Consider the following 12,592-nt stretch of genomic DNA (forward strand, 5'->3'; position numbering starts at 1 on the left):
GTGTATCGACAATGACACCACAATAAGTGTCAAGTGCCAACAATAATGCATACTGTCGTCGCAATTATGTATACCGTATGGTATTTGGTGGTTGAACAGATGGCATATAAAAAGATGCAACTTTTCATTAAGTTAAATGCGGTAATCCGTTTAAGATGGCATCTTTAAAATGGTTATAAATGTACAGTATGTTTCATTATAGAGAGAGGTTGATTTTTTATAATAAAACTCAAGAGTTTTACAAAATTATTTTATATACATTCTATTTAGTATCTAAGCTACGGCGCCACAAATTAATATTTAATCCATTCTCCTGCCTTCTCGATCACACAGGCACATCTATTCGGCATACTTTTGCTCAAATTTTCAGCATATTCGCTTTGAAAACCTTTCCACTGGCGCTGAATGAATGAACTGAGCTGCTTCAAATTGCGGTATGTTTTACCACGAAGCCATGCCTTAATAATAGCCCAAAAATTTTCGTTCGGATTGCAATCGGGTGACTGTGGCGGCCAGTCCATTTGTTTAATGTCATTTTCCTCTTTCCAAGCATTGCATAGACGACTTTTGTGTTTTGGATCGTTGTCTTCTAATAGAAGCCAATTCGAATTGTGGTTGCCATAGAACTTCTTAGCGATGGGTAACTGTGTCGATGAATAATGTTGGTTCATCCTCACGGCGCTTGGAATCCCCGTGAATATGGTCAACTTTCCAAAACCAGCTTCACAAAAGCAACCATAAGCATGCACCTTTTTCGGATACTTTACCGTGCGAACGACCATTCTCTTTTGGGCTCTAGACTAGGCATGGGTAGTGCTATTCACCAGCCAAAAGAATGACTCGTCAGTGTATATAACTTCGCTCCAATCTCTTGTTGAATTTTGCTTTGCCCCGTCAGTGCCTTTTTCTTCTGGTTTTCTGTCAAAAGCGGTTTCTTCAATTTACTGCGATAACGAACACCGGCAACATCTAATCTTCTCCTGATAGTAGAGCGCGAGACCTCTATTTTAAGACGGCGTAGCCGTTCAACACCTTGGCTCAACAACATACCTAAATTTTTATCGAACAACTTGACTCTCCGTTTATCTTCCTGTTGCGAGGAGGCTCAGTTTGGCTTCAGATTGGGCTAGTCGCTCACTTTTTTTTCATGCTTATACTGCTGGATTCACTTTATTACGAACCCTTTTGACTTTTTAATGTATTTAGCAGTCGATGTGATCGACATTCTTTGTCCTTTTGGATGCAAATGCAGAAAAACGGCTTCAAACCGTGAATGAAAATGTTCGGAAATAATGTTTTCGTTGCACAACAAACACTGTACTGATTTGAGAGCTGTCATTGTTAATTGGCGTAGTAGCTTAGAGTCTCATATGGCAACACCAAAAACATTTTTAGGATATTTGAAATTTGTGGTAGTTAAATCAACCTCTCTCTATAATGAAACATACTGTAAGTGAAAAACATAAGAGCTTTTACTTCATATTTTGGTGAAATTTTGTGAAATCTTAAAAAAATCGCTCAAATCAAGATAACACAAAATGGATAATTGTATTTAAATGTTGTCTAATAATGAGAAATGGCAAAGCCTTCAATAAAGATTTTCGTCGTTAGTTATATTGTATTTGTGTAAGAAATTGAAAGGCAATGTTTCATTCCATCCATGAAACATCGCATTCAAACTTAAGGCATGTGGATCAATAGATAAATATAACCGATATTTTCGCAACACCACAATGTCATTTGTGCTGAAATATCACTTTAGAATGCTCTTTTTCGAATGTATCATCGAACATAGCAGATAAACGAATAATGTTACCACTTTCTGAATAACTTTTGGGTTAACAACAGAATTGAAAGATCCGTTTGAAATGTGTTGTTGTTATTTAAAAATAGAAGGATAACTTGTGAATGTTGTTGTGTATTCTATGTCCATATACAGTGAGCATTTCATTTTAAACGATCTCCACTCTTCTTGAATATTTTATTTTAAACTGTTTTGTCACAAAACACGGAATTGCATTCAATCAATCTCCGAAAATAAACGAATCTTAATTGGTAACAGGTTTAGATGGTGACCGATAAATTCAATAGTGTAAAATATGTATTGCTATTTCTATGCATTTCCAAAAAGAAATTCTATCAACAATTGATGCAACAATGTTTTGCCAAAAACTCAACAATTTCAATCGGAAACAAGAGAAAAAAAAATAGTTACATTGTATACAAAAATGAAGTTGTAACCATAAATCCAGAGAAAATGAAATTGCACAAAATGTTCATGCACATACACAAAATGTGCAGATTGAATGTGGTTCATAAAATTAGTAGCAAAAACATATAAATATATGTATACATACCGTATGCGAGCAACGGAATTTTAGCAACGGTAAAGAGTCCAATCCACAAACAGAGTATATTTAAAATATCCAACTTCATCTTAATTGCATTTTTACAATGGAGCACAAATACCATAAAATTGCATTTCTCGTTAGCCTCGTTGCACGTTTCTTTCCTCTCTTCGCTCTTACTCTCCGGTTTCTGTGTGTTCGAATGGCGTTTTATTACATCAACCGTTTGTGATGCCGGTCTCACTTTGTTTATTTTTTTCCGTTTTTTTTTTTTTTGTCTTTTTAACGTTATTCACGATTTCCGCCTGGTAGTTCGCTTGCCTTATTCTTGTATATATTTTTTTCTTCCTCAGTTTGGAGTTTCCGTTTTTCCCTCTGTTCTCTTTGTGTGTATAAATTCAGTTTCCCGTTTTTCGACTCTTTTACTCGTTGAAACGGGGCAAGTCTCATAAATTTTTCATTATAAAATCTGAGCGTGACACGCGTTACTCACAAATATGCGCGCGAGCACTTCACAGACTCATACAATAACTACGAAGACGACAATAACAAAACATTGAAAGAGAGAATAAAAAAGCGCGTTTATATTAGCTCTGACAGTATTTCACAATATTCACCTTCATCGATTGCCGTCACCATGTTTGCATGCCACGAAAATGAACATAAGCGACGATGCATTATTATGAACACGTCGCACATGTATATCACTCAATGTAACACTAAAAGAATTGTTTCACCACGGCGACGATCGTACACTTTGAAAAATGTATATTTGACCAGTTTTATTGTTCACTATCTCGTCACTCGTGAATCCGTTTTTGTTGTGATTCGCTTTCAAATTGAAACAGTTTACGCACCGGAGCTACAAATACACAAACAGTTAGACATTTAATGTAGCACAGCAGAATAAAAAAGAACTGCCAAAAGGAACAAAGAAATGAATGGCAATAACAATGAAAACAACGAAAAAAAAAATGGAACTATGCCTCAGATGAAAAAAGGGAAAATTGTTTTTGTTTGTGACTGAATGCAATTTAATGCCTTCTGTATCTCTCGCACTAATAAGCAATCCAGTTGTCTTTTGTCGACTTTCTCTTTCCGTTACTCTCTTTCCTTACACTATGCCTCACGTACCCTTTGTATTTCCCTTTCGCTCGATGTGTGTATGCATAAAATATTACATAATTTCACTCGCACTGTGACTTCAGCACTGTGACAACATGCTCGTTCGAAGCGTAAACATACTAACATCCATTGTGTATTTGCATATCAAGCGAAATAAACAAACAGCACGTAAAAAAACCTGCCTGCTTCTTTGTCTCTTATGCACGGCCCGTGGTGTGTTTTTCACCTCGTTTTCAATCGTCTGTGCAGCAGCAGCAGATTCAACGCGACACATTTATTTGCAAACGCACAAAATACGCGATTGAGTAAGTGTGGAAAATAGTGGATTGTGAATAGACGACAACAACGATGTCGGGCTGGATGGTTGCAATGCGAAAATTGTCGGAATTGCGGGAAATAACCACTGTTTTCGCTTCAAATGCATTCGATGCAAAAAAAAAACGCCGACGCAGCACAACACAATATTCTTTGCACAAAGAATAACAATTCTATCTCTTTTGTGAAAGCACTTTTTTGTCTCACTCAATCGTTCGCGTATTTGTATATATATTTGTGCAATGTCTCGCTGTTGATGCTTTTCAAGTCTTTTGGCTGTGAGTTTATGTCCTGTAACAGTGCGAAAAAAACCCGTTTCACAGTTTTTCTTAATGTTATCGTGTAAATTTTATTTCTAGCTCTCGTGTTTGTTTCTGGCTAATGGTTTTTTTCTCCCGATCGATCCTCCTCTCTTCCGCTGATTGTTTTTTGTTGTTCCGTTGCGAATTGTCTTTTTTTTTGAGTGTGAGTCTTAACTCAGTTTTGTAGCTTTTTAATGATTTGTGATTGTGACGATAATGAATAAACCTATGTGTGTGTGTGTGTGTGTATAGAAAGTTTACAATTTTTAGTTCTGACTATTTCAAATTTTTCTTTTTCAAATTTTCACTAAAACAGCAAAATAGACACATTCACATGAACTTTTTGTAGAAAACCGAAAATTGTGATTCAAATTGGATAAGAGAGAAAGTTAGTTTTCTGTTTTCGACCAATAAATCCATTATAAGTTTTATGCACTTGTGTATGCTCGTGATTTTTGATGGTTTTTCTCTCTCTCTCTCTGTTCGTTCGATGCAATAAATGTTTTAATTCCGTTGTTCGTAGTCTTCGTTTTTGTCGGATTTGATTGTTCACTCGTGAACTTAGTTTCATTACACGCTTCAACGATGAATTGTTGTTTGATGTTCTATAATTTTTTTTTTGGAAAATTGTAAAATATTCACAACGATAAAATTGCATGCAGTTTTCGGACGTGATTTTCTTTAACATTTACATCAGAAAATTGATGGATATTTTATGAGAAGTTATGCAGCTATGAATCGTTCATTTTTCGCTTGAAATGCACATTTTTCATTTTTTTTTTTTAAATTCTTTCTATTTTTTCGTCAATTTTGAGATTTCTACACAACCACTTCACAAAAACAATTTAAAATGAATCACATTTCGAAAATAGTGTTCGCGAAATATTTTACTGATGCCGGTGACATCGGCCAAAAATACATTCGTTTCGGTTGATGTCTAACAAATGACTAAAGTCGAAATGTGTAGAGCAGCCAGCGTTAGCACACATACGTTCGTTTGTTCACTCGTTCGCCATCGAATGAATTCTAAATGAAATTGTACGTTGGATTCAATTGTCTACTCGTTTGCCGAACGATGATCATGCGCATTGCATCGCATCGCAACGATTTGCGTGTGATGTATATTTTTTATTCATCTTCTGTTAGTTGCCATTGACCAAAAAACCCCGAAATGCAATCACATAAGACATAACACAATTTTGTTGAGGATTCAGAGAGAAATCGAGATCTCCGGCAACCATCAATGTTCATTAAGTTGTTCTACCTTTGTGCTATTGCTGCTACCGCTGTTGTTACCTATTTGTCTGTTGAGTCCAAGCGGTACGTTTCGACTACTGTGTGTATTTGCTCAAATCAGAATTCTCTCGCTTGGGGTAGACAAAACAATTGAATCCAAAAGCAAATCTAGTCGAAATATACACGAATCAGTTCACCGTGTCAACCAAAACATTCGGTCGAGTGTGTTCGTTTGTACGTATTTGTAATGGCTTAGCGACCACAAAATTGCATACACCAGAGCCACACAAAGAAACTATTACAACTTCATGGAAATACTTTGAATGTCAATAAAATAGATTCGCATACACGCAAAACGAACATACATCGTTTCATTTTCAGTCGCATTCACCAGCAATTGACATTTATCTTTGGCGCTTTTCGGCCTTACCATTAAAATTATTGTCGATTTGGCAATGATCTAAACTAATGGATTTATCGCACATGAAAAGAGCTCGATGTGGTGACAAAAAAAACGATTTGGGCGAAACTCCGTTTGTGAACGAGAAACACAAAATGTGTCGTTTGTAGAAATTGTTTACTTCAAGGCGTTAGCACGAATTAGCAGTGATAAACCATATAATTGCAGCTCCAACTACCGAATCAAGATGACAAAATAAAACAATGAAAGGGACGAGAACAAATGAGAAAAACGAACATCTTTGATCATATTTTATCTATGCACACATGAATATGTTTGGCATCTGTTTTATTCCATTTCATTTCCTTCCATCTAAAATCTGCAAGACGATGCAAAAGAAGAAAAAAAACGCGTTTTTGTTTCTGTTTGGCCACTGCAAAATCGTAAAAATATTGTCATTGAGAGGCGCTTTGTTTGAGCATCGGTGTCTAATGCCGATAAAAGAAAATCCATGGCTAGAAAAAAAAGAAAGCACAAACCTTTCAAACAAGTGCAAGAATTGGCAACGTTTAACGATACGGCGTTCGGTTTTAAGTGTTATTGCCGTCGAAAAACGACACACGCAAAAAGATATGAATTTTTTTTGCTTTCAAAAGCGACGATGGCGCGGCAGTATTGAATGAAAAAGGAACCCAGCATAACTATAACCGAAATAAAATTTATAGCTTCTTGAGGGAAAAAGATGCGAATAAGATTGCCACATTAGATATAGTTGTGTGAAGCAGAACTCACAGTGTAAAACTAGAAAAGACAAAGGCATCTCTGAACGAAATGGAAGGATTGCACAGCTTCTTGAGACTGCTAACGGAAGGGGGTGCAATTTTTTTTTATTGATATCCATGAATGATTTTAGTGCATTTACTATAGCTCTATTCTTCACATTGCAATATGGATTTAAAATAGTTTTATTTCCGTCGTATAAATTTGTTGGATTGGCATCGTTCTTATATGGCTTTTGCATTCGGTGTGACGGGATATGTATTGTGCAAACGACACATTCGATTCGATCGAAATGGGATTCGAATCGTTTGACTGTGTTGCCGTTTGACAATTGTATGGAGGGAACTTTTTCGTTTCAGAATTGATGGAGCGATTCGCGATCGACAATAAAACGAATTGGCCACAACTTTTATTTTTCGACGCAGTATATTTTCAAATCGATAAACCGAATTTAATGGTTAAGTTTGTAAATTAGACAAAAGATGTATAAGAAGAGAATACCGAAAAAAAAGACTTCCGTACGAATGCCGACATCGAATTGTAGTTTTTATTACAAATTTCTTGTCCCAAAAATTTGTCGTGAGTAAAAAATGCCTTTCATTTCAACGAGAAAATGAAAAAGAAGAAAAAAAGCATTTGGAATGCTTGACAAAATAGGGAGGTGCATCAGGTGAAAAGTTTTACAATTAATTACGATTTTGTTAGTCCATGACTAAATCTAATTCCGTCTTATTATATAGACAAGCAAAAGTTGGCGCAGACCAAAATTGAGAGCAGCAACAGCCAAGTACAAAATTCATCAAGACGAGTTCGAAATTTGCGTCATGGTTAATAAATACAAATAAATGGACTTTCCCGAAGAATTCGTTCAACTTGTAAAATCTATGTATTCCATTAGTTTGAACGACCCACAGAATTGTTGAATTCGAACACCGATGCCGGTGAATACTTCAATGTTACAGTATGTTTTTTTTTTGTGTGTCGATATGCTTCCTGCATATTACATAATAAAATCATTACATTATGGCGATGGTGGCCATAGGCCATTGTCTTTTAATGCTATTCAAATTAAGTGAGTAAATTCGGTCGGTGTTGCCATAATCCTCATAAACGCTTAACGAAATTCCATGTAATTACATTTATGTGATGAAAGTCATAAAAGTGTATGACGATGATGAAGGAACGGGCCAACGGTAGTGCGCATCACGTCGCAAAAAAAATACACAGTTTTTCGTTCAGAAAATCAAATAATCTCGCACAGTGTATTTCAAAGCATCATCAGTTGGATGGAGTCGAAAGCAGAGAGTAAAAACTTCTGTTTTAGAGAGAGTGGCTGGCTTGTTGACATTTCGTGCACAATGAGCTTGTTTGCACCTACCGAATTGCATTTTTACCATATATATTTTTTTTTAACTCGCCATTTAAACGATTTTGTCTGTGGCCATGCAAACGAATGACATAAATTACTATCATCATTTGAAGAACCACCTTATATTATTTTTGTGATTATAAAGAAAAATCACAAAAAATCATGATTGCGAAAAAAGATGCTCTTGAATTATGTTCATTGCCTTTTTAGTTGAATTTAAGTTCCAAGGTTTTTTGCGCAGTTTTTTCCTCATCAAGTCATTGAATTCGATGCATTTTCAAAGAATTGAAGAAAGACTAGCTTTTATGAAATTAAAGTTTTGTGGTACTTTTTATCGTTTTTGCTTGGTGAACAATCTTTTTGTTTCACTATTCCGTTGATGGATTTAATGATATTATAATAAACATGAAGATGCAGATTTCAGATATGAAAAAATCAATTTCGATGTTCAGTGACTGTGCATCGATGGTGTTTTTCCCTCAAAAAGTTTTCAACAGATATCAATTAATTTCAGGTAGATTTTGTGTGTGTGTTTTTTTTTTCGTAAAGTTTCTTTGTGTTGTAAGTTGCTTTGGAAAAAATTGGAATTTGTGGAAAAAAAAGTTAATACAGATCTTGCCACATTTCCCAAACAATTGCTTTGAAATTAATTATTTGATGGATATCTAGCTATAAGCAAAATTATGTTCGTAGAATTTCAAACACATTATTGTAAACTATTTAAAATGCCAAAATTCAATTTATTTCAAAGTAAAGAAATTGTTTATAATGTTAGCTTTTGAAATTCGTTTTGATTAGCATTTAATAAATGCGTCCATTAACATTAAATTTTAATGAGTGGCAGAATAAAAAACGGAAGCTCTTTTGTTAAAGCAATTCACGTCGTATCATATTTAAAGCATATTATGCACAAACTATATCCACTTGCTTTTGGTAAAAGCCATAAATCAAAAACTCGCATAATGAATATGTTGAAACAATCAAGTTTTTAAAAGTATTCGAATCGGTTGAGCCATCAAATAAAATGGAATTTATATTGAATAAAGCAGACAGAGCCTTGGCAACTCTCTCCCTCTGATTTACATTTGATTAATTTTCAATGGATTTTAGATTTATTCATTGCAACTGACTACATCATAAGGGCAATTTAAGCAGCTTGTATTCATTTCATATTCTCTCTTACAAAATCTACATGAAAATGCAAGAGTATGCAGTGTAGTGTAACAGACAACACTGGTGTGCAATGTGTCTATTAGCTTTTCGATGCTGTTTAAGTGTTTGGCAACAAAGTTTCCATGATGGTCATAATTCACTATTGTTTTCGAAAGATGTTCTTTCGAGCATGAATGAATTTATGCATGCACATCAAGATTCATAATAAAATACTTTGTGAAAGCTCAAGGATGTGTTTATCATAAAGAGAGAAAAAATGGGGAAAGGATGAGTGAGTCGATCACTTTTTTGACATTCTGAATGATCTCGTTATTTTTTCCTCTCTTTTCCTTTCTCTCTCTCTCTCTCTGACAGCATGACAGAATGCTGCATTTGAACTTTGCTCAAAGCAAACAAAAACTTGATGGATACGAAAATAGAATCGGAAGATTTGTTCGTTGAAAAATGATTGGCATACTTTTATTACGAGAAATTGCATGAGTTTGACCTATTGTCAACATTTTTTTTTATTTTTTCAAGCAAATCGTTCGACCTATTTTCTCGACTTTTGGATTCAGTAGGAGTATCTACACTTGACATATACACACTTTGTGAACTCTTGCATAGTTAGATCGATCAAATAAGCATAAAAGAGAACCAATTATATTCGAATCGAAAAGGATTATGTGAGTTCATAAGACTACTTTCTTCGAGATCTATCACATTCTATCAATGAAATATATATATTTTATAATGATTTCATGTTGATGGTAAGAAAAAAGTGTGCACTTCGATTGCTTAAATCGAAAAATCTTGAAATAAGCAAAGGTGATGAGTTTGTGAAAAAAGCTCAAGCAGTGAACATGGTATAATTATAAAAATGCGTGATTGTTAATAATATGAATTTTTCACATTATTGTTTGCGATGAAAAACAATCGCAACAAAGTCCTTGTTTCGTGATGAGATTTTCTGAGATATTCAATTTACAATTTTCTCGAGTTGTGAAATAATAATACGGAAGAATTGTGATTTTCACTTAAAAAGATTAGATTGTTCGAGCAGCGATAATTAAATGAAAATATTGAAAACGTCTTCTACAGTTTTCTCTATAAATCTCTGCCACAAAGTTTTTAATCTTCTCCAGATGTTTTGATTCAATTAAAAATTATTTTCGACTTCGACAAGGTCTACATCCCCATTCGCAATGCACAGAGAGTGTTTGTTTTGGCATTGGCGCTGGGCATAATGTTCACACCGAACGAAAATAGCAATAATGCAATAATCATTTTCTTTGTAGTGAAGATATTAAATTGAAAATCTCATAAATTTGAAATGCGGCCCGCGCGAAGTGGTGGAATAAAATTGGATTTAATGAAAAGTGAAACGGTTCAAAGTGCATTGTATGAAGAATAACATTTGTGGCGCAAAAGAAAAAGTCCAATTTTCAATTGAACCAATTTTACCAAGAAACAAAAACGAAATCTGCACAAGTGGTATGCCCATTGAATGAAGTTTTATCAGTATTATTTTCATCCAATAACTGTCGGAAGACAATAAAACTCAATTAAATGAAAATGGTAGTGGGTCAAAACCTCGAAATTCGTTTGCCGCTATTTTTCTTATCAGGACTTTTTTAAACGGTCACACTGAAGGTAAATACAATGGTGATATTTTTGCCATAAACCACGGTCTAAATGGTTTATATCGTCATAAATAATAATTTGGCAGACGAACGGATATTTTTTACTCCCTCGATTTTTATGGGGTAGTGTTCACTTTTTTCACTCTATTCCATGTGGCGCATGTAACCGGTTCTGATTTATGAAATCTGATGAACAGATTTACATTTACTCTGAAAATAAAAAAAACAAGTGTGCACTCCATGGCAAACGATTTCGCCTATATAAACATCCGTTAATATCTAGATGTAAACAAATAACGCCATAAAATCGAATGAACTGAACACATACCTACATATTTTGTGATTTTTTTTCTCATACGCAATAATTCTTTCAAGAGAGAGAGAGAGAGATAGAGGTGGATAGAAATAAAATATTTTCTCCGAATCGCGTAAACCACATTTCAAATCGGCTCTTTGATTGCTTTCATACAGCTGATTTACTGCCGTTTATTGTTTGTATTGTCTCTTGGAATTTTAAATCGGCGGAAATTGCTTTAATTTCAATTGGATTACAGCATAAAACCAATCGACAAAGTTTTATTGCATTTTAAGGAAAAGCTCAGCCACTTACATCCATCGATAGGAGTCTAGTTCCTTCAATTCCATTTGATAACTTTCAATATGAACAGAAAAGAAGAAAAAAAATCCATTTTATGGCAACTTTTCAATTTTCTGTGAGAAGAGAGTTGTAAGCTAATTGCTTGAAGCGCAGATGATGGCTAATAGTCGTATGCATATAGTTGTTACATTGTGGTTGCGGGGGTTGGGATGAGAGATGCACTCAAATCCAATCTATTGAGCGCCTGGCGTTATGGCAAAAGAAAATGAAAACGATGCGGAAAATTGACATTAACCGTAACCGGAACGTGCTCGGCATTCAAGTGGAATGGCGTTTCAAAAGATTTCAATCGGTGCGGGAAAATCAGTTTTCAGTTTTGCAAAGTGTTTTTCATGTTTTTCGTTTGCTGACAAAAGTTTAATTGAGAATGAATAATTCCTCTGTGTCGTGCGGAAGCGATGAAAAATTCTAATTATTTTATCGGAAACCACTGTCTATCATTTTAAAACTTCTACAAAATTTATTTTTCGCAAAAAAAAAAAACTCCGATTGAAATGAATAATTCATGGCAGTTATTTGATTGAAATGTCGCTCTTTGTCGATGGTTCAAACAGTTTCCATAATAACTTGGCTATAGAGTTAAGTAAATGGAAAATTGGTCATGAACAAAAAAGGAAATGGTAGATAAGAAAGGAATGTATGGGAAAAAAGTGAAGTGTGCATATCGATGAAGGTATTTGCTTGAAGCTACCGAGCGTATTTCAATCCTAAAGCATATTTTACATGACGAGCCAATCTGATGGCGATGAAAAATATACCCAAACATCAATCCATTGTATTTTCCTTGGCATCAGAACTATGAAAAACTCGCTTAATGTTCGTGTTTTTGGCAAGCAAAGCCAAAGCAGAAAAAAAAGAGTATAACCAGTTTTTACCGACAAACAACAAAAAAAACGATTGGAGGCAAACGAAACCAGCAAACAACACTGAAGTAAATGAATGGAAGAAGAAAGGAAAAAATAAAAGTCATCACTTCAGGGTTTAAATCTATTAGGAACGGTGTGCACGTAAATTGAAGAAGATTTCCATGGTTTCGAGTACAGTGAGTATGATGTGTGGATGGCATAAGTGTGTGCTGAAACAATAGCATCAAAAGCAGACCCAGTCACACATCGCATGCATACACATACATGTACATAAAACGGCATGCAAGCGAGCGCTTGGCTCAAATCGAGCGTGTTTAAAAAATGGCGAATTAAAAGTGCTGAAATGGTATTTCATCTCAGTTCGTCATTCAGGTAGTTGACGCATACACACCGGGGTT

The 12,592-nt window shown here is 34.8% G+C and overlaps 1 protein-coding gene across 2 annotated transcripts in view; it reads right to left on the minus strand.

Annotated features, from left to right (window-relative positions):
- LOC116340662 (lachesin-like) overlaps positions 1-5,090 on the minus strand; it is a 44,527-nt gene extending 39,437 nt beyond the window's left edge. Inside the window, exons 1-2 of one of the 2 annotated variants that reach the window (XM_031767269.1) lie at positions 3,483-5,090; positions 2,358-3,210 (exon numbers count right to left, since the gene is read on the minus strand). In XM_031767269.1, coding sequence (XP_031623129.1) covers positions 2,358-2,472 — 115 coding nt within the window. In that variant the 5' untranslated portion in view covers positions 2,473-3,210; positions 3,483-5,090. Of the gene's footprint in view, positions 1-2,357 lie in introns of both variants that reach the window. The other variant, XM_031767268.1, reaches the window with a different exon arrangement.
- Between the last annotated feature and the right edge of the window lie 7,502 nt (positions 5,091-12,592).

The sequence above is a fragment of the Contarinia nasturtii genome, unplaced genomic scaffold (assembly GCF_009176525.2).
Source record: "Contarinia nasturtii isolate CC-2019 unplaced genomic scaffold, AAFC_CNas_1.1 Cnas_scaffold_695, whole genome shotgun sequence".
In the NCBI taxonomy this organism is placed as follows: Eukaryota; Metazoa; Arthropoda; class Insecta; order Diptera; family Cecidomyiidae; genus Contarinia; species Contarinia nasturtii.